At 42.0% G+C, this 22,741-nt stretch overlaps 1 protein-coding gene across 4 annotated transcripts in view; it reads left to right on the top strand.

Moving 5' to 3' along the window:
* Window positions 1-3,006: 3,006 nt before the first annotated feature.
* The window catches only part of ankrd46.S (ankyrin repeat domain 46 S homeolog), a 32,306-nt gene continuing 12,571 nt past the window's right edge, over window positions 3,007-22,741 (top strand). Inside the window, exons 1-5 of one of the 4 annotated variants that reach the window (XM_018223871.2) lie at window positions 3,010-3,146; window positions 3,596-3,674; window positions 7,774-7,837; window positions 9,474-9,814; window positions 20,138-20,371. In XM_018223871.2, the coding sequence (XP_018079360.1) occupies window positions 9,504-9,814; window positions 20,138-20,371 (545 nt within the window). In that variant the 5' untranslated portion in view covers window positions 3,010-3,146; window positions 3,596-3,674; window positions 7,774-7,837; window positions 9,474-9,503. Of the gene's footprint in view, window positions 3,147-3,207; window positions 3,317-3,595; window positions 3,675-7,773; window positions 7,838-9,473; window positions 9,815-20,137; window positions 20,372-22,741 lie in introns of those variants that run through there. The other 3 variants (XM_041567941.1, XM_041567942.1, XM_018223872.2) reach the window with 3 other exon arrangements.

Raw genomic sequence — 22,741 nt, 5'->3', positions numbered from 1 at the left:
ACAAAAAAAAAAGAGAAGGTGGAAGATTGTAGATGGAGTAGTCAGAAAAAGGAAGGGAGCAAAGGGAAACAAATAAGACAAGGAATCAGAGGAACAGTAACACCAAAAAAGGAAAGTGTTTTAGAGTAATTATAATATCATGTACTGTTGTCCTGTCCTGGTAAAGGTTCTGGGTTTGCTTCAGAAACTGCTTTAGATTATATAAAGAAACTGCTGGGTAGCTGTGGGACAGCCATTCAAAGCTGAAAACATTAGAAAAGGCACAGGATTCACAACAGATAACAGATAAGCTCTGTAATATACAATGGGATTGTGCAGTGCTTATCCGTTATCTACTGTGTATCCTCTGCTTGAATGGCTGCCCCCATGGCTACACGCTTTTTGCAGATTTTTTATATAAACCAGTTAGTAGTGTTTCTGAAGCAAATACACCAGTTTTACTAGTGCATGGCAACACTACATGTATTCATTACTTAAAGAGATACTGACATCAGAAATGAAACCATGTTTCCATCTATCATAGTATTGGCTTTCTTTGCTACTTATAATTTTGCCATAAAGTATTTGCTTAAAGCTTTAACATAACCTTTCTTACCCCCATGTTCCTCTATGAGGGGGCTGCCATATTTGTGCAGCAGGAGTACATTCGTATTAGAAACTCTAACGGACAGGCTGAGATGGGACAGTCAGGTTGGCAAATAGGGTTGCCACCCGGCCGGTATTTTACCGGCCTAGCCTAGCCACTAAAACACCTGCCAAGGCCAGTATTACAAATTTACCGGCAATGTAGCTGCCGGTAAATTTGTAATACCCCTAACAAAAGCCCTTGGCCTTGCCCCAATCCACTCAAAACTTACCTTTTTGCCTCCTTCTGGTCAGTGGCGTAACTACAATACAGCAGACCCCGCGGTTGCGTGGGGGCCCGGGGGACAGAGGGGCCCTGACCAAGGGGTCTGCTGAACTGAAATTCCTTGCACACTCTGTGCGCCACCAAGATTGTCGCTTGCCACAAGTAATTTGCGGCTGGGTGGATCTGAGGCTTTCCGAAGGGACAGGAGAGCTCAATGTGCGAGCACTGAAGAAGGTCAGCGGATGCTTGTATGCGCGTGCAGGTGTACGTGCGTGCGTGCAGCTAAGCCGGGGCCCCTGAAGATTTTTTTGCAGGGGGGCCCGGCTAGCTGTAGTTACGCTGCTGCTTCTGGTCATCGTGCGATGTGGCCCTTCCCCTATTTATTTCACACTCCGCCCCCTTTTACATCAAGGACAATCCCTTTTTACATCACGGCCCGACCTTCTGTTACCACCCCCGGCTGGTGGAAATTTTCTTAAAAGGTGGCAACCCTATTGGCAAAACAGTCAGGTTTAGGAACATCAACTAAAATGATTTACAAAAACAGACCTCAGCAAAAAATGCTCAACATGACTTATAGGTAACTTTTAATGTATATTTATATTTTAAAAAGTAGTTTTCTAGCGTCAGTATCCATTGTCGGACTGGGATGCCATGTAGGGTTACCACCCGGCCGGTATTTTACCGGCCTAGTCGGTAAAACACCTGCCAAGGCCGGGGCCAGTATTACAAATTTACCGGCAATGCAGTTGCCGGTAATTTGTAATACCCTTTAAAAATTGACATTGGCCTGCCCCCAATTTGCGCAGAACTTACCGTTTTTCCAGTGTTCTGGACATCGCCATGATGTTGCTCCACCACTTTTGCATCATGCCATGTGGATCCACCCCTTTTTGCATCACGGACCGCCCCCTTTTTGTGCCCACCCCCAACCGCCCGGTTTCCTTTTTAGTAAAGGTGGCAACCCTAATGCCAGGGGCCCACCAGAAAACCTTACATTGTGGGCCCAACAGGAAAACAGACAGTGGGCCCACTTTCCAAACTATTATTCCTCCTCCTTCCCTCACTTAACCTCTTTATTTTTCCTAGTCTTTTATATCTACTTAATATTCTCTATTCTTCCATGTTAACATGTTTTTTCCCCATAAAGAAATAGGGAATGACCATGAAATAGGCCAAATGGTTAGAAGCAGGAGGCCACTGACACTTGGGCCCACCGGGAGTTTTCCTGGTATCCCAATGGGCCAGTCTGACACTCAGGGACTGCTTTACATATCTGGCGCCCCTAGGCCCTCTGTTGTTCGTCGCCCCCACTCCTCTCCTTTAATTCGCTAGAATTTTCATCATCGGGACCGGAGCAATGGGGATTGGCGCACAGGAAATTTTAAAATCATATCTCCTTAGGGTTGTCAACTTTTCTGGAAAAAAATACCGGCCTTCCTATATATTTATCTTTTTTCCCTATTAATAACATTGGGATCAACCATCATTTTTACCGGACGGTAAAATACTGGCCAGGTGGCAACCCTATATCTCCTGCGCATCCCTAGTGTTTCTAAACCAATGTGGGTGTGGTTGAGCAGCATGCCTCCCCCTAAAATCCTGCGGCCTTATGCCCGGGCCTTGGTGGCCTCTCCACAAATCTGGGCCTGCTTACACTGTCAGTATCACTTTAAAAACATTCATTTTTTTTGATGTTACTGTTCCTTTAAGCTGGCCATAGACGCAAAGATCTGATCGTACGAATCAAGGGTTCGTACGATTTTCGGAATGTGTGTGGAGAGTCCCGACATTTTTCGTCCGGTGGAGATCGGTCGTTTGGTCGATCGGACAGGTTAGAAAATCTCTGTCGGCTGCCGATAATATCTCTGCGTGTATTGCCGATCGTACGATTTTCAATGGGAGACTGTCACTAGCTTTGGTTGGACATAGATATCGTACGATTGCTGTCAGGGGCAGAACATTGGTGATCTGTTCTTTAACTAATCTGACTGGTAAGACTTTGATCTGAATGGTTAGTGGCGGGTCGGGAGATGGGAAAGTCCGATCGTACGATGATTCGTACGATCGGATCTTTGCATCTATGTCCAGCTTTAAGAAGAAAACTATTACGACGCCTGCAGTTCAATATCCAGCCAGTAGGTGTCAGTCGCGCCTTTCCCTCCCTGCACTGTCCTTGATTGGCCAGCAGATGGCGCCTGATATTGGGGGATAACAAATGATATGTGTTGCGGGGTTGTCTGGATCGTGTCTGCCGTGACGTTCCCTGGAATCGTTTAGTCTCGCACCGTGGGAGGTGGGTGAATAGCGTTTGCTTTGTCGTTTCCGTGCGTGTGTGACTGAGCGGCGGGGCCTGGGCGCGCAGGGGATGTCGGGACTGTAGTGAGCTGCGAGGCCGCGGTGTGTGTGGAGCGTGGGAGGCGCTGGGAGGAGAGACGCGTTGGTTTGGGGCCTGGAGAGATCAATGTAATTGTAGCAGTTCTACTGGGCAGCTGTTTCGTTGCAAGAGCTTACACTCCACTGGCCACAACACTCTCTATTCCTCCCTATTCTTCTCTATTCCTCTCTGCTCCTCTCTATTACTCCCTATTCCTCTCTGTTCCTCGATTCCTCCCTATTCTTCTCTATTCTTCTCTATTCCTCTCTGCTCCACTCGCCCCTATTGCTCTGTATTCAAATCCCACTGCCCATTGTTTCTGTGGAGAGAGACCGTATGTTCCATGTTATTTGTGTCTCTATATACAGCAGCGATATTCAACCTGTACATCTACAGCTGAAGGCGAGTATCCGTGGGACGCTGGGAGTTGTAGTTCAACAGCTGAAGGCGAGTATCAGTGTGACGCTGGGAGTTGTAGTTCAACAGCTGCGGTTTCAACAATCATGCCGGAATGATGTGTATCCTCTCCCAGTAGGGAACTGCTTGCCCAGATATTGCTGGACCGCAACTCCCAAATTCTATAACATTGAAGGAATGCTGGGATTTGTAGTCCAGCGATATCTGTGGACCTGAGGTTATTCCATTCTGTAAGTCCAGCCAGTGGTGTAACCAGATATTACTGGGCCCCTCAGCAAATTATTTTTCAGGCCTCCAAAATGCCTAGACGTTGTCCTGTTTTACCAATATGAGGCCCCTATACCTCCTGGGCCTAAGGTTGCCACCCGGCCGGTAAAAATGGTGGCTGATCCCAATGTTATTAATAGGGAAAAAAGATAAATATATAGGTATTTTTTTCCAGAAAAGGTGGCAACCCTATTGGACCCCCCTGCAGCCACAGTCGGCTTCCTCTGTAGTTACACCCCTGAGTCCAGCCCTGATTGGCTGCAGGTCTGGTACCTTTGGTTTATAGCAGAGCTTATTCCTCTCCTCCTTTTCCGAGACAGCTGCATGCATGCCTCTGACTCTCCCCTGCCCTGCAGTGTATTTACTGAATAAAAATATAAGGATATTATAAGTCACAGAGGAGTTCCATGACCTTCGGCCTTGTGCTTTTTTACAGGTCATGGAACTCCCAGGTTACTACTAATATTCTCATATTTTCCAACAAGGGATACTTTGTTTATTATAATACACACGTTTTAGTGAGTCATGTGACAGAAACGAGCTCCATTTATAACTGTTGACATCAGAACTCACCGTTTATAAGGATATAATTTACAAGATATTCATGGCTTTTGTGTATTTTTTTATATATATATATATATATTTAATATCAAAACAGGGGGGTTGTGGGAGCACTCTAAAGGCTTTAAAGTATATATATAAGTATAATAAATGCTATTGCATATGTACCCAAAACAGGGGTTATTTTGTTACAAAGTTATGATCATAAAATTGATAAGCCACCATACCACGTCAAGGTAAACCCCGAATGGCGGTCCCTAACTTGTTTTATATTTTATGTGCATTTTAGCATTACCTGTAATCAATGTCCGTTGAACGCTGTTTTTTCACTGAGGGCTAAATCCTCCCCAGCCAGCAATCAGGCTTTTAAAGGAGAGATATTCCCAAAACAAATGCCCAATTTTAAAAGCATTGGATCACCACTAGTTTAAAGGGGGGGTATGGGGTGCTACAACCACTGAAGCTATGCCACAGCTCCTGGCTAAATATACAATATCAATATATACACACACACACATATACATATGAACAAAAGCCATGAATATCTTGTAAATTATATCCTTATAAACGGTGAGTTCTGATGTCATCAGTTATAAACGGTGAAAAGTTACAAAATTTCCCTCCCTGCCCCTAATTTGCATATGCAAATTAGGATTCGGATTTGGTTCGGCCGAATCCTGGATTCAGTGCAATATATATATATAACAAACAGGGGAAAGTTGTGCTCACCACTAGTTTTTAAAATCATTAGGCGGGGGTGCAATGAGGGTGTGACCACAAAAAACAGACAAATACAAGATTCCTCTGCACTCAACCCATTATCAATATATTTAAGACAGCGACATTTTGTGCATACTGCTACCGAAAAATGCCTTACCCTTTAAACAACGCAGGGATTGCTCGTCCATATATTGCAATACATTTAAGCCAGCCAACTACGCCAAAGTCATCCCATATCTGGCCAGTCCTATGCTCAATTTTCATCTGATTCATTAAGAATTCTATGGTTTAATTATACATTTTATAAAAGGGACGAATACGTTTTACCTGCAACTTACTAGCTGCTTTCAAAGTAAAACTCCCAAACTTGGCTGCCCTTTTATTAGACACCAGTGGGATCACCTGACTATAGCTGGGAAGGGTGGGAGCTACAACATGGAGCTGGTCACTGCTCCTGTATAAACTATAACAAACAAGGGAAAGTTGTGCTCACCACTAGTTTTTAAAACCATTAGGCGGGGTTCCAATGAGGCTTTGACCACAAAATACATATAGTCAAATACAAGAGTCCTCTGCACTCAACCCATTATCAATATATTTAAGACAGCGACATTTTGTGCATACTGCTACCTACTTTGAAAGCAGCTAGTAAGTTGCAGGTAAAACGTATTCGTCCCTTTTATAAAATGTATAATTAAACCATAGAATTCTTAATGAATCAGATGAAAATTGAGCATAGGACTGGCCAGATGTGGGATGACTTTGACGTAGTTGGCCAGCTTAAATATATTGCAATATATGGACGAGCAATCCCTGTTTTGTTTGAAGGGTAAGGCATTTTTCGGTAGCAGTATGCACAAAATGTCTCTGTCTTAAATATATTGATAATGGGTTGAGTGCAGAGGAATCTTGTATTTGTCTATGTTTTTTGTGGTCACACCCTCATTGCACCCCCGCCTAATGATTTTAAAAACTAGTGGTGAGCACAACTTTCCCCTGTTTGTTATAGTTATACAGGAGCAGTGACCAGCTCCATGTTGTAGCTCCCACCCCCTCCAACTATAGTCAGGTGATCCCACTGGTGTCTAATAAAAGGGCAGCCAAGTTTGGGAGTTTTACTTTGAAAGCAGCAAGTAAGTTGCAGGTAAAACGTATTCGTCCCTTTTATAAAATGTATAATTAAACCATAGAATTCTTAATGAATCAGATGAAAATTAAGCATAGGACTGGCCAGATATGGGATGACTTTGGCGTAGTTGGCCGGCTTAAATGTATTGCAATATATGGACGAGCAATCCCTGCGTTGTTTAAAGGGTAAGGCATTTTTCAGTAGCAGTATGCACAAAATTTCTCTGTCTTAAATATATTGATAATGGGTTGAGTGCAGAGGACTCTTGTGCGCGTCTATATGTATTTTGTGGTCACAGCCTCATTGCACCCCCACCTAATGGTTTTAAAAACTAGTGGTGAGCACAACTTTCCCTTGTATGTGTGTGTGTAAGTATATATATATATATATATATATATATATATATATATATATATATATATATATATATATATATATATATATATATATATATATATATATATATATATATATATATGTACGTAATTCTCTATATATATATATATATATATATATATATATATATATATATATATATATATATATATATATATATATATATATATATAGTGAATTACGTACCCCCTATTGTAAATTATAAGGATATCACAGAGGAGTTCCATGACCATATATAAACACAAGGTCGAAGGCCGAGTTTTATACACGTCATGGAACTTCTAATATCCTCATATTTTCCAACAAGGGAAACTTTATTTATTATAATACACACTTTTTAGTGAGTCATGTGACAGAAATGACATCACTAAGCTTCATTTATAACTGATGACATCACTAGTCACTGTTTATAATGGTATAATTTACAGGATATTCATGGTTCTTGTGTATTTTGTGTGTATATATATATATATATATATATATATATATATATATATATATATATATATATATATATATATATATATATATATATATATATATATATATATATATATGTATATGTTAAACTTGCTGTTAAGTTGAGATAACATTGTAATAAACAGTAAATTGATGGCTAAGAGGGCCATGGTCCTTAGGTGGCCCATTGGTCCCAAATAAAGGTTTTGCAACATAAGAAATTAAAACTGCAATCTGAAGGGGTAAAGGGATTATATGGGTGGATACTTTCTCCACCTATACATTTTCATGGGAATTGCATGCGCCTGTGGAGATGGACTGTATCAGTCAGTACCGACCCGGGTGGAGAAATGTATCAGTCTATACCACCATTTAGTTCTTTTGTATTGGTTGAAATTGTCTTTTAGTTTGATCATTCTCATGGCAGTTTTAAATGTGATTTACTATTGTGTCGGATATATTCAAAACTACAGCTCCCAGCATTCTTAGCTAACTGGGTGGGGATCTGAAGCATCCCTGCTGGGTTACACTGATATAATGGTAGAGGCAAAACTTTGATCTATGTCATGTCTTAGTAAAAACATTTATTCCTTTCAGGTGTCCAAGCATATTCCACTTTACTGAGCTGGTCAGAACCAAGCTGGTCCTTTTATCATCACAGGTAAGGGATCGTCTTCCTAGCGTAGAATGGGCATTTGGAGCAATATGGGAAAAAGGGAAACACATTTGTGTAGATATTTTCTGTGTATAAAACAGAAATGTTCAGATATTCCTGCCTCCATGTTGTTGTTGAACTGCAACCCAAGCCTGTTAAGAGGGTACTGGGAGTTGTGGTTCAAGAATGGCATAGGATGGGGAAATGTGACCAATCTGTATGAAGAATAAATATTCTGGCCATCCATTTGGATAACCGAATAATACCAATAATCTTTCTTCTTCTGTATCTCTTGATGCATCATGCAGCGTCAGTGAGACCTTAAAGGGATACTGTCCTGGGAAAAAAAAAAAATCAAAACACATCCGTTAATAATGCTGCTCCAGCAGAATTCTGCACTGAAATCCATTTCTCAAAAGAGCAAACAGATTTTTTTTTTATATTTAATTTTGAAATCTGACATGTGGCTAGACATATTGTCAGTTTCCCAGCTGCCCCCAGTCATGTGACTTGTGCTGTGATAAACTTCAGTCACTCTTTACTGCAAGTTGGAGTGATATCACCCCCTCCCTCTCCCCCCAGCATCCTAACAAAAGAACAATGAGAAGGTAACCAGATAGCAGCTCCCTAAAGGTGGCCATGGACGCAAAGATCATCGCCAAACGACCGGATCTTTCCCCGATATGCCATTAACGAGCATGGCTATATCGGGGGTAATCTGAACGTTCGGGCGTATGGCCGAACGATCCGATTACGATGCCAATGGGCTCCGGCGGGATTGGTCGGGTCAAAATCAAACCTGTCCGATCGACCAAACGACCGATCTCCGCCTGACGAAAAATGTCTGCACACTCCACACACGATCTGAAAATCGCACGATTCGTACGATAGGATCTTTGCGTCTATGGCCACCTTAATACAAGATAACAGCTGCCTGATAGATCTAAGAACAGCACTCAATTGTAAAATCCAGGTCCCACTGCAACACATTCAGTTACATTGAGTAGGAGAAAACAGCCCGCTAGAAAGCAGTTCCATCCTAAAGTGCTGGCTCTTTCTGAAAGCACATGACCAGGCAAAATGACCTACACACCAATATTACAACTAAAAAATACAGTTGCTGGTTCAGGGATGAGATTTTATATTGTAGAGTGAATTATTTGCAGTGTAAATAGTGTAATTTAGAAATAAAAACTACATCATAAAAATCATGACAACATCCCTTTAAAGAGGGGGCTCACTTTTAAGTTCACATTTAGTATTTTACAGAATGGCTAATTCCAAGCAACTTTTCAATTGGTTTTCTTTGTTTAATTTTTATAGTTTTTTTTATTTATTTGCTTTCTTCTTTTCTGACTTTTTCCAGCCTACAACAAATTCTCTGTAAGGCTACAAATGTATTGTTATAGTTACTTTTTATTAATCATCTTTCTATTTAAGCCTCTCCTATTCATATTCCAGTCTCTTATACAATTTAGTGCATGATTGCTACGTTAATTAGGACCCTAGCAAAATGGAGAGCTTCTGAATAAAAAGCTAAGTAACTCAAAAACCACAAATAATAAAAAATGAAAACCAATTGCAAATTGTCTAAGAATATCCCTCTCTACATCATTATTAAATACTTACTATTTTTCTTCAGCTACAGGTAGAGCTTGTAAAAGGTACAGCCATGTCCTATGTTTTTGTGAACGACTCGTCCCAGACCAACGTCCCTCTGTTGCAAGCATGCATTGATGGGGATTTCAACTACTCCAAGCGCCTGCTGGAGAGCGGCTTTGACCCCAACATCCGTGAGAGCCGTGGCCGAACAGGTCTTCACCTGGCTGCCGCCCGTGGGAATGTGGATATCTGTCAGCTGCTGCACAAGTTTGGTGCTGATCTGCTGGCTACTGATTATCAGGGCAACACGGCCCTTCATCTTTGTGGCCATGTGGATACCATTCAATTCCTTGTTTCCAATGGACTGAAAATAGATATTTGGTGAGTAAGTAGTCTATGTCAGATTTATAATCCATAATGCTTGGGACTTGGGGTCTTCCAGATAAGGGATCTTATTACGTAATTACATATTCATATCAGTCCCTGCCCCAGAGGAGCTTATAGTCTAAGATTCCTAAAAAAAACACACACTAGGGTCAATTTATTAGTAGGGATGCACTGAATTCAGGATTCGGCCAGGATTCGGCCTTTTTCAGCAGGATTTGGATACGGACGAATCCTTCAGCCCGGCTGAACCAAATCAGAATCCTAATTTGCAAATGCAAATTAGGGGGCGGAGAGGGAAATTGCATGACTTTTTGTCACAAAACAAGGAAGTAAAAAATGTTTTCCCACCTCTAATTCACCTCTAAGTGCAAATTCGGTTCGATATTCGGCTGAATCTTTTGCGAAGGATTCGGGGATTTGGCCAAATCCAAAATAATGGATTCGGTGCATCCCTATTTATTAGCTGCCTATTAACCTGACAGTGTGTTTTGGAGTGTGGGATGAGCCAGAGGAAACCCAAACAGATATGCAGAGAACAAACCTGTTGCCGATAGGGCTCTGACTGGATTTGAACTCAGGACCTGAATTGGATTGGAATTGAACCAGCTGAATTGGAACTGAATCACTCTCCACTGTGCTGCTCATTTCTCCCATGTTTACAGTTTTGAAACCAGATTTAGATCTCATAATTACCATGATAGGATAAAGAGCAGTCCCAGAGTTTGTTGTGAGTTTGTACTCATGGGAAGTTGTATCTGCATTCACAGTAGAGTGCAATCCTAAATTGGGGGAAGAGGGGGTTGAATGTTCACTAGACAGAGGTTTTATTTAGAGAAGGGGGGCATCTAGTGGCGGGGTTATTGCTGTATTGCACACGGTAGCTGCACCACCTGCACTGATGCTTCAGGATGAGGAGTGGTGCATCAGGCGCAGGTATGTTGTTGCAGTGCTGCTGCAGTCTGCCTGTCATCCATACATCCCTCCTGTTCTGTGAATATGGCCCCCGTTTGATGCACCCATGTGCAGTCTAGGAAGGCACAGGATCTGGAAGGTGTGTAATTGTGCATTTGTGTATAGGCCCGAAGATTTTTATTGAATGGTAACAAATTATTTGTATTTTTTTTTTTTTTTTTTACTAGAAATTTCAGGATAAACCACCCCTTACTTTTTTTAAATAAGCACATTTCTAGTAACAGGCCAGACACTTGACAGAACTCCACATGTAATCCGATTGAGTGGAATTTGCACATGCTCACTGAAGGCTCAATTGCTTAGACGTAGGATCCCATGTCACACAGAATTTTGGGACAAATGTCCCCCCTCAATTGCCAAATCAACCGTGGCCCCATACACCTTAGGCTTATGGCATACAGGCTTTTCTGCTAGAGCAGTAAGTCCAACTTCTGTGGTACCGAGGGCCAACATTTTTCTCCCCCTTTCAAACCACACCCATTTAAACCACACCCATGTTATCTCAACTCTTAAGACCATGTTCACATTAATGGTGGTAACACACCAAAAAAACCAAATGGTTGGTGCTCATTGCAGGGATATCATTTATCACTCATGTCAAGAGTCATACCCTTAAATATACCAAAAACACACCCTTAAATCCATATACCGCCTCCTACCTTGTGAATAACACTGGACCCCCCAGCACATGATTAAACACCTTAGGGCCCCCTAAGAACAATTTCCAAATGCTAACAACCCCCCAGAACAAACCCTACCAGGCTCATGTACCACAAGGTACAGAGTAGGGCAGAGTATGGCACATACAGAGAGCATAGGGCAGGCAAAATATCACGCACACATAGAGCATAGGACAGGCAGAGTACGGCACACACAGGAAGCATAGGCCAGGCAGAGTGTGGCACACACAGGGAGTATAGGGCAGGCAGAGTGTGGCACCCACAGGGAGCATAAGGAAGGCAGAGTATGACACACACAGGGAGCATAGGGCAGGCAGAGTATATAGCACATACAGGCAGAGTATGACACACACAAGGGAGCATAGGGCAGATTAGTCGCCCAGCGACAAATCTACTCTTCTTCGGGCGACTAATCTCCCCAAAATGCATTTCTGCTGCCTAGAATGTAGATTGCGTCAGCTTTCCGAAGTCGCCTGAAGTTTCCTTGTGAGGGGACTTCTGAAAACGATGAGAGTGGCATCCCACCGGCGATTCACATTCTAGCCGGCGGAAAGGCATTTCGGGGAGATTAGTCGCCCGAAGAAGAGGAGATTTGTCGCTGGGCAACTAATCACAGCAGGCACTGCCATGTGGAGGGGCACTAGAGAATAATTGTTGTCAGAGAACCCCTGTCACCGGTGGTGATAGACAGACCTTTGCACCAAAACTTTGTGCAGTCACAAAGGTAAATTATTAGCTGTTCTTGGACTCTTGAATTGTGTCTCGAGCAAAGCCTTCCAAGTGATGGCACAAATACATGTGTGTGTATATGAGTGAGCCTGCCCAGGCAAGTCCTTCTGTAACTACAGCTGTGTCTCCCTATGGAGATATTTTCTCTCTCCCTCAGGAAAGAGAGATAATTAGACTTAATACAGGTTTAAGACTTTAAAACCTTAAAGGCCAGAAAAGAGCCTACGATATCCTTAAGTTGTTCCAGAGCTCTCAACCTCTGCTCCTCCTAAGCTTAATAAGCAGCCTTTCTTATGTCTGTAAGTGATACTCTGCCTTATTTTAGGACCTTGACTGTTAAAATTTGCTTCAGTTATAGGATTAGTGGGAGCTGCCATTTTTTTCAACTTGACTGAAGCGTTCCTGGCCATGGCCTCGACTCTACATGCAACTGTATAGGGAGCATTTCTATGAATAGTTTTAAAGCTTTATCTATTCTACTACTGTCTTGCTCTCTTTAAGGAAAAGAAAAGTCACCTCGCACACCCTGGCCTTCAGCAGCTCTGCCAGGTGCTCAATTACCTGGAGGGATCGGCACCCTCCTCAACCAGTAGTAAGGAAAAAAGGCAATGGCACACTGGACACGATCAAGCAGGGAAAACCCTTGCAAAGATTTATTTGCACACGATGCTAATGTGTGCAAATAAATCTTTGCAAGGGTTTTCCCTGCTTGATCGTGTCCAGTGTGCCATTGCCTTTTTTCCTTGCTCTCTTTAAGATCAGGACCCACGCTCAGATTTGGGGAGACTAGTTGCCCGGCAACAAATCGGGGCGACTAAACTCCCTGAACTGCCTCCCGCCGGCTAGAATGTAAATCGCCAGTGGCACTCGGAACGCTTCGTTTTCCCGAGGTTGCCCAAAGTTTTCTCACAAGGAAACTTCTGGCGACTTTGGAAAATAAATGCTCCAAGTGCCATCCTGCCGCCAATTTACATTCTAGCCGGCGGGAGGCAGTTCGGGGTGAGTAGTTGGCCAGAAGAAGAGATTTGTCGCTGGGCGACTAATCTCCCCAAATCTGAGGGTGTGCCCTGAAAAAACTTTCTTTCGTTTCTTTTTTTTTTTTGTTCAAGTCAAGTTTATTTCAGATTCCACAGTACAATTATCTTAATCAGGCAGTGTCAACACAGGGAAATACCAATACGCAGATTGGAAATATGTTTTTATACTTTATACAAGACAAGGTTATAGTTTTAATACAGATGAGGATCCACATTCATCTAGGCTGTAACACAAGTTATAATTCACTTAGAAGTTACAATTATTCCATTGTCAAACAGTACTCAAACCATTTACCCCAAATTTTTGTAAATGTTGCAAGGTTATCCCTTCTTCTATAGATATACTTTTCTAGATTCCCAGCTTCACTTAAGTCGACTGCCCATGCTTTCACACTTGGTGCAGCGTCTGCCTTCCAATTTTTGGTGATTTGTCTGCGTGCTTGGAACAAGGCTTTGCCCAAGAACTGCTTCTTGTCTGACTGTATGTCTGGGCTAGTAAGAACTCCTAGCACACACATAATTGGGTCATCATTTAACTGTAACTCCATTACTTTACTTAGTCTAGTAACAATCTCTTTCCAGAATTGTGTTAACATCGGGCACGCCCATAGAGTGTGTATAAGGGTCCCTGTCATTTGTTTACATCTTAGACACAATGGAGAAGTCTCTGGGTACATTTTATGAAGTTTCTCTCTAGTGTAATAAGCTCTGTGTATCATGTACAGTTGTAGCAACTCATGCCTACAATTTTTGGAGATTTGCTTAGGGGTTTTAAGCGCTAATGCCCATTGGCTGTCTGTCAGTACTCCTAGGTCTTTCTCCCAGCGAGTTTTACTTTTTAGAGTGATATCTCTACAGCAACTTTTTTGAATTATTTTATATATGGTTGATACCTTACCTTTCCCATTTCCTGCTTTTAGGTGGTCTATTAATGGATCAGCTTCTATTATGGGAAGTGTGCGTTTGTATTTTTTAAGAAGTTGCCCATGCACTCTTGCATACATTAGCCATTGTGATGCAGGCAGCTCAAATTGGTTTTCCAAGGTTAGGAATGATTTCAGTCCTGCCTCTTCCCAAATATCTCCTATAGTGACAATACCACATTCTATCCATCTTTTTGGTGGGACTAGGTCCGCAAGAGTGCCAAATATTTTATTATTCCACAGGGGAGTGGATGGGTCCACGCAAGGGTTACGCATGAGCTTTTTGGCCATCACATATGCTTCACCTGTAGCTTTGCTTATGGGGTTTTGTCCAACCTGTTTTGGTGTTGAAAGCAAAATTTGCCATGCCATTAAGTAAGGTGGATTCTGTAATCTCCATAGATTATATAGCGGGACACATGGCCCATTCGAGGTTAGTGAGCAGGTGTGTGATAACTGAGCTGCTAGGTATAGCAAGTGAAAATCCGGAAGTGCTACTCCACCTTTCTGACTTGGACATTTTAAAAGTGACATCCCAATCCTATGTCTTCCCTTGCCCCAGATGAATTCCCTCACTTGTGTTTCCAATCTTTTAAAGAAGGCTTTTGGGGGTGCTGTGGGGGTATGCCACATCATGTATAAAATCTTAGGTTGCACAAACATTTTTATGAGGTGTATCCGCCCAGATGGACCGACCGGGAGATTCCCCCATGCTTCAAATTTATTATTTACCCAGGTGAGCAAGGGAAGTAGATTCATTTCGTAGTAGGATTCAATTGGCAAAGAGACTTCCACTCCCAGGTATGTGAATTTGGTAACTATTGGTAATGCCGGCTTTTCCAGCAGCTCCCCCTCCTGTTGTGGATCCACTAGAAAGAGTATTGATTTAGATTTACTGACTTGGAGACCTGATATTTTACCAAATGTTTCTGTTAAGGTCATGAGTTCTTTGAGGGAGTCCCCCCTGTCCCCTAGGTATATAAGTGTGTCGTCCGCGTACAGTTGCAATTTATCCTCCTGGACTGGAGTGATCCAACCTTGCATTTTGGTGTTTTGGCGGACCGCTGCAGCAAATGGCTCAATAGCCAGCGCAAACAGCAAAGGGGACAGGGGGCACCCCTGCCTGGTGCCCCTTGTGAGCTGAAAGGTGGGAGAATCACCACCCCCCACTCTGAGCGAGGCCACAGGAGCCTTGTACAAGAGTTGTACCAAAGAGATAAACCTAGGGCCCATTCCGAAGGCAGCCAGGACCCTCCACAAATACGGCCACTCCACTGTATCAAAGGCTTTAGCGATGTCTAAAGCAGCTATAGCTCTGCGGCCTGAATTAGTGTGCGTAGTTGTAAGACTTTGCATCAGCCTTCTGACATTTAGGGCAGTGGTTTTCCCAGGCATGAAACCAAGCTGATCATCATTAACTAGTGTATTAATTACTTTTTTCAACCTAGAGGCCAATATTTTCGCCAGCACTTTAACGTCAGCTGTCAACAACGATATAGGTCTATATGATTCGGGTAGTGTCTGGTCCTTGCCTGGTTTAGGGAGAAGGGCTATTGCAGCTTGATACATGGAGACTGGAAGTTGACCCTTCCGCTCTGCCTCTCTATACACTTTTAGCAAGATGGGAGCCAGTGTTTTTGCGTGTTTTTTGTATATTTCAATCGGGATTCCATCAGCTCCTGAGGCTTTCCCAGAGGGAAAGGTATCTATCGCCTCCTGAACCTCAAGGAGAGAGAGGTCTGATTCTAGGAATTCGCTATGTGTCTCAGTCAGAGTTGGCAAATTTATCATGTTTATAAAGCTTTCCACTAACGGCATGCTGCTGGCATCTACTGTGGACTTGTACAATTCCGTGTAGAACTGTACCAGTATGTTCTGAATCTGTGTAGGGTCAGAAGTTAGGTGGCCCTGTCTATTTTTTAGTAAGGTAATTGCTGGAGGAGAGGAGTGTGCCTTGGCTAGGTGAGCTAGCATTTTCCCAGCTCTCTCACCACTTTCTATTATATTTAGTTTCATGAAGTCAACTTTTGCTTGTGTTTTACCCTTTAAAAATTCTGCATACAAGTGTTGAGCTTTTTGCAGCTCAGCAAATTTTTCGGCTGTTGGGTCTATTATCACCTCCAACTCAATATTATTTACCACTTGTTCTAGTTGTTCCTGTGCCATTCTAGACTGTTTTTTGAATGTATTAATCTCGTAGTTAAATAATCCTCTAATATATGCCTTCAGGGCATCCCATAGCACCAGGTTGTCCACAGTGTGTTCATTAAGTAACAAGAATTCCCGAATAGCATCCTCTATAGCCTGCTGATTATCAAGTATATTTAGCCAGGCAGGATTTAATGACCAGCGTGGTTTAACCTGCTGGGTATCCAGCCTGAGTTGGAGTTCCAAGGGGGCGTGGTCAGAAATTCCTCGGGTTAAATATTTAGCTCCTTTTACCCAATGAAGTGCCCTTTGGCTAACAAATGCAAAATCTATACGAGATAGTACACTATGAGATTGTGAGTAGCAAGAGAACTGGTCTGGGTGCAGATGTCTCCAAGCTTCTACCAAACCAGCTGTCTTTGTTAATTCAAATAGGTTTGAAGCTTTATCACGATGCATACAGTTATCTCTCCGTAGTCTATCCAGGCTTACATCTAAGATAGTATTAAAATCCCCCATAGCTACTACCTCAGCACGGGGATAGTTAGCAGCAAACTCAATAAGTTGGGTCAAGCAGGAGTCATTGTAGGGTGGAGGTAAATAAATTGAGGCTAAAATCACCTCATGTGTTTGGATAAAGCCGTGCAGGAATAGATAGCGACCTTTACGGTCTGACTTAACGCTTATCAACCTGAATGGAGTGTCGCGGGATATCAAGATTGCAACTCCAGATGAGTAGTTAGAGAATTCAGCATGGTAATACCATCCCACCCATGGCTTTTTTAAGGCTAGGGATTTTTTACCAGTTAAATGGGTTTCCTGCAGCATAACTATTTTTGCACCAGATTTTTTTATAAAGTCCATAACCAGCCTACGTTTTATGCAATCATTAAGCCCACGCACATTCCAGCTCAATACTTTGGTCATTGTTATTATTTGGGTGTATATTGTCAAACATTTTCCATGTGTATCGGAGGGGGGATGACATCTTTCCCCGGGAGATCTGCCTACATTTATTGTACTTGAACATTTTGTTTTGATAAACCATAAACTTTTTCAACCCCTGCATGTGAACCCATTTACCCTCCCCATCAGACCAGTTTCTGAACCTCTGGCTGATTTGTACCCCGAAACCATTAACAAATAACATCATAGCATTTGCTTGGAACATTGGCTTAGCACTTGGCCTAATAGGCCGCAAACTTCGTTAAACAATTAGTAACCAGTGGCGCTTTTCTTAGGTTACACGGAAATCTCCCCCCCCCCCGGCCCCAGGGGTATCATACTAGGCTCCCGCAAAAGTATTTTTTTTTTGTATGTTTTTTTTTTTTTAATTTTTCCCCTCCCCCCCTCCCCCATATAATTGGTCCCTGGAGATAGAATCATTTCAACATACAGCTATTAAGCAACAAATAGAGAAAAGGAGTTAAGAATTGCAGGAAAAGCATAGTTAGTTAGATAAGTCAATTGCCCGCTTGAATTTCACAGTTTATACGACCTGCCATTGCTGAGTTTCAGCTCATTTTTGTCGCTGCAAGATCAAGTGTCTGTAACCATATTATCTGAGGTGATGTAGAAGGGCTCAATTCTTCGCCTTTGACTCGATCCAACCGTTGAGATCTTGCGGTGAAGTAAAAAAATGGGTGTTGTTGTCGGCTATCACTCTTAGACGCGCCGGATAAAGCATTGCATACTGCAAACCCATTTCTCGTAGTCGGCGCTTGCAGTCGATGAAGCGGGCCCTCTGACGCTGAACCTCCGCCGAAAAGTCGCCAAAGATGGAAATTTTCCCTGTTAAGTAGGTTAAGGTTTCCTTCTTCCGAGCTTGAGCAAGGGCGATGTCTCTATCCCGGGCATTAAGCATTCTTGCGATGATCGGTCTGGGAGCTGCACCTGGTATAGGGGCTCTAGCTGGTATTCTATGCGCTCTTTCAACTGCGAACGCTTGTGAAAAGGCCTCCCTTCCGAACTTTTCTATCAGCCATGCTTCTATGAAGTTTTCTGTGGAGGTGCCCTCGGCCTTTTCTGGAAATCCTATAAATCGAAGATTATTACGTCGCAGCCTGTTTTCAAGATCATCCGATTTGCTGGTACAGGTTTGTATCGACTGTTTTAGTTGCTGTATGTTCTCGGGTAGTGGGTTGCATATGTCTTCCACCGAACTCACTCTGCGTTCCAGGCTGGCAGTTCTTTCGCGCACTTTTTGGAGATCTAGTTTTATGATCGACAGTTCGACTTTTATCTCCTCCGTCTTGGCACAAATCAAAGATGTGTAGGATTCTTTTGATGATCTGATTTCTGTGAGGAGATCCGTCAATGTGGGCTCATTTGCCACCGAGTCCTCTGGGCCACAATTATTAGTTGTTGATGAACCAGGCCCTTCCTCGTCGCCATCTTGGCTGGAGCAGGTTTCCCTGCTATACCGTTCCAATCTAGTCGCAGCTTCTGAGGCACGCTTCTGGGCGCGATTTTGACCCATGAGTGTTCTCTGAGGGAGAGGGTCCCAGGGAGTTAGTCTAGAGTCCGTTTTGCGGGTTGATGATCCGGATATTAACAGGATATTCTGGGCCGGGGATCAGAGCTGAGCTCTCACACGTCTGCTCGCATACGGCTCCAAGCCACGCCCCTTCTTTCGTTTCTTTACTGATGGGAGGTGCTCAATGCAGGCCCCGCTGCAAGATAAAGGCCTTTTTACCATAGACTCAGAAAAATATATACACTCCACACAAGGCTTCTGCAAAAACTGAAGACTTCTTTCTCTTTTATTGAAGTGAGATTAAGGTGGAAGAAAATCCTCTGTAAATCCCTAATTGTTACCCACAGTGCACATTACCCCCTCCTCTTCTCCCAAGTATACTGGCCCCTCGTACATTTACACGAACTGCAGAGCTTCACAGCAGGGTTGGAGGCTGCCATCTTTAGCCTTGTCACTTCCTAGGTTTCATGGTGATTGGTGATGAGATGCGTGCAGGGCAGCCATCAGGGGGGGACAAGGGGGAGAGTTGTAGGGGCCCCCGAGGGGCCCGGTCACGCTGCACTTACTTGATTATCCGGGCCCCCCCCCCCCCCCGATTTTTGAGAGCTGCCGACTTCGGGAAGGCAGGGTGGGAGCACAGGGGGAGGTATCTTTTGTCCATTCCTTTCCCTTATTGGTCACAGAGTTTAAGTCCCGGTTGAGCTGCTCAGGGATTTGATAGCTGAGGTTTGAACTTCCCCTCCAGCTCATCCAATCACAATGCAGCTTTACCGGGACTTGAAATTCTGTGACCAATAAGGGAAGAAAATGCAGTCACTGGAAGAAGATGCAGCCACCTGTGCTCCCCTCCATCCTTCTGAAGTTGGCAGCTCACTGACAGCCGGTGGGCCACACTAAAGAAGTCATTGCAACATGGCAGGGCCCCCTAAAGTTTAGGGTGGGCGCAGCCCAGGGGGCCCAGGAAATTTTGTCGTACGGGGCCCTGTAATTTCTGATGGCGGCCCTGGATGCGTGGGGTGGGGTTAATGCATTTGGGGATGGTGTAGTGGGGAATGTTGCACTGCCAATTGCAGTTATATATACATGAATGGTTTACTTTCCCTTTATTTTCAGAAATATTCAGTTTTTTATATCCACTTACAAGATGATGCTCGTATGAGATGTAGGAGGGTCAAATAAATATTCTACATATCCGTATTTACAGAGGTGGAGGATGTGTATCCCTCCAGCTGACTGTGGATTCAGTTTCTCTACATCATCATCTTGTAATGATTTGCTTTTGTGCCTGATGATCACTTTGTTACTTTACAAGAATCTGTGATAAAAATGCATTTTCTTTTGAATCCCCACAGCAATCACCAAGGGGCCACAACACTCATCCTAGCCAAGCGCAGGGGAGTGAACAAAGAAGTGATCCGCATGCTGGAGTCCCTGGAGGAGCAAGAAGTGAAAGGCTTCAATAGGGGCACTCACTCCAAGATGGAGACCCTGCAGACGGCGGAAAGTGAACAGTATGTCCAATGCTCTGAGCTCCTAATGGAAAAGGGACACAACACTCTGTCGGAAGGATCCCCTGAGGAAGATTGGTACGTTCCACATAATAGTATTTTATGATTAACTGTGCCTTTTATGATTAACTTGTCCACGTTTTTATCTAGTATCTACTAACTGCCCTCATTTATGCTTGATGTAGACAGTGAAAGTGTGAGGACAAAGAAAGTTGCAGCATTGTGGGGGGGGGGCTATTTTGATTTGGTATGTACTAAATTCTGTTTTTGCTGCTTTTAACCAATGTGAGTCACTGGGTCTCAATTAACTCTGGCCAAATTAGCCTCAGGATAGTAACCCATAACAACCAGCCACAGTTTAAAGAAATTTAAAAACCCTCACAGCAAATTACTGTAAATGTGCTTTTCAAGACATTAGGGGGATTATTTATTAAAGTATGGCAAAAACTTGAAAAATGTGAGGTTTTTTTTTTTCTTACTATAAAATCAGATTTTTTTTGTGGAGAAAAAAAAAACCCATTTTTCGAGATGATGGAAAAAGTCAGAATCCGAAATTCCGGAATCTCAGACCTAAGAGGTTGTCAATGGGAGAGGTCCCTATCCTATTTGGAAGTTTCTGTGGTCTGCACTGGAATTAGCCCAAAATCTGACTTTTCTGGCTTTTTGGGAAAAAACTTGTACAATTTAAGGAAAACCTCTGAATAAATGTTTTCGTGTAGTCATTGATCCAATTAAATCATGCTATTTTAATAATAAATACGTTTGGTCTGACTTTTTTTTTTTTTTTAAATAGTCAGAAAGATTTGGATTTTGATAAATAAGGCCCTAGCAGTTTACATCTAAAGAATATAAAACCACATCACCACCTGCTGTTCGTTGTGCCGACTGACTATGGTTAGAAATGGAAAAATTTATTTCATAAGAGAAGGAACGTTTTGTGACGATGCTCTGATATATGAAGTTAGCAAGCAGAGTGTCATTTGATTTTTCTCTGGTCTGTTCTCAATAAAGTAGTCACAAGATGCTCTTTCGTAATAACTTAATTTTCAGCCGCCTGCAGAAAGGACCAGATGACCAGCAGGTGGGGCTGCTGATTCAAAGTTCTTAGAAGATCCCTCTAGCAATTTATATGAATTTGTTTTGAGGGTTTACATTTCCTGCTGATTAACTGCACATGCTCTGTGCTGCTGTCACACACACACACGTGTGTGTGTGTGTGTATGTATATATGTATATATGTATATATGTATATATGTATATATGTATATATGTATATATGTGTATATATGTATATATGTATATATATATATATATATATATATATATATATATATATATATATATATATATATATATATATATATATATATAGTGTTTTGGAAAGTACCCGCACTCTTTCTCCTGAATCCGATTGTGGGTGCTTAGTCAAATGTAATATACTGGTACATAGTTCAGAATGGACTAGCACACAATTTATTAAATCAACACTTATGTATCCAACGCAGGGGCTGAAACGTTGGATACACAAGTGATTTAATAAATTGTGTGTTTCACAATAATTGGAGTGCTAGTCCATTCTGAACTATGTATATTACATATGACTAAGCACCCACAATCGGATTCAGGAGTAAGAGCGGGTACGTGTGGGTACTTTCCACTAGTCCATTCTGAACTCTAAATAAATATATATATATATATATATATATATATATATATATATATATATATATATATATATATATATATATATATATATATATATATATATATATATAGTTCAATATGAGACACCTGCACTCTATCCTCTGTAGTTCCTTGCCGGGTGCTCGGTCAAAAGGATATGTATCAATTGAAGATGGACCAGCACTCCGTTTTCTTTATCAAAAGTGTTTATTCAATACACTGTGCATCCAACGTTTCGGCCCGCATTGGGGCCTTTATCAAGGATCCTTGATAAAGGAAACGTTGGATGCACAGTGTATTGAATAAACACTTTTGATAAAGAAAACGGAGTGCTGGTCCATCTTCAATTGATATATATATATATATATATATATATATATATATATATATATATATATATATATATATATATATATATATATATATATATATATATATATATATATATATATATATATATATATATATAGTCTACACATGGATTGCCCCAATTTTTAATTTTGGAAATACTTTATTGCTACAATATATTTTCAGACACTTTACAATGGTTATTGACATATATGCATTAAGGGGTTAAAATTAGATACAGGTTGTGGGTATCTGCAAGTAATCCTGTATGGCTGTGTATGGTTTTAAAAAAAAAAAAAAAAATATTTTCTAATGATTTTAACATATTCACTAGCACTTTTTATTATGCCTAGGGCATTCGTAAGATATTTATATGGCCGAATGGCACATTTTGATAGTGTCCAAATAGAGGCACCA

Source organism: Xenopus laevis, chromosome 6S (genome assembly GCF_017654675.1).
Source record: "Xenopus laevis strain J_2021 chromosome 6S, Xenopus_laevis_v10.1, whole genome shotgun sequence".
Lineage (NCBI taxonomy): Eukaryota > Metazoa > Chordata > Amphibia > Anura > Pipidae > Xenopus > Xenopus laevis.
Note: the sequence above shows the minus strand (reverse complement) of the source record. Positions and strands in the feature narration are given on the sequence as shown.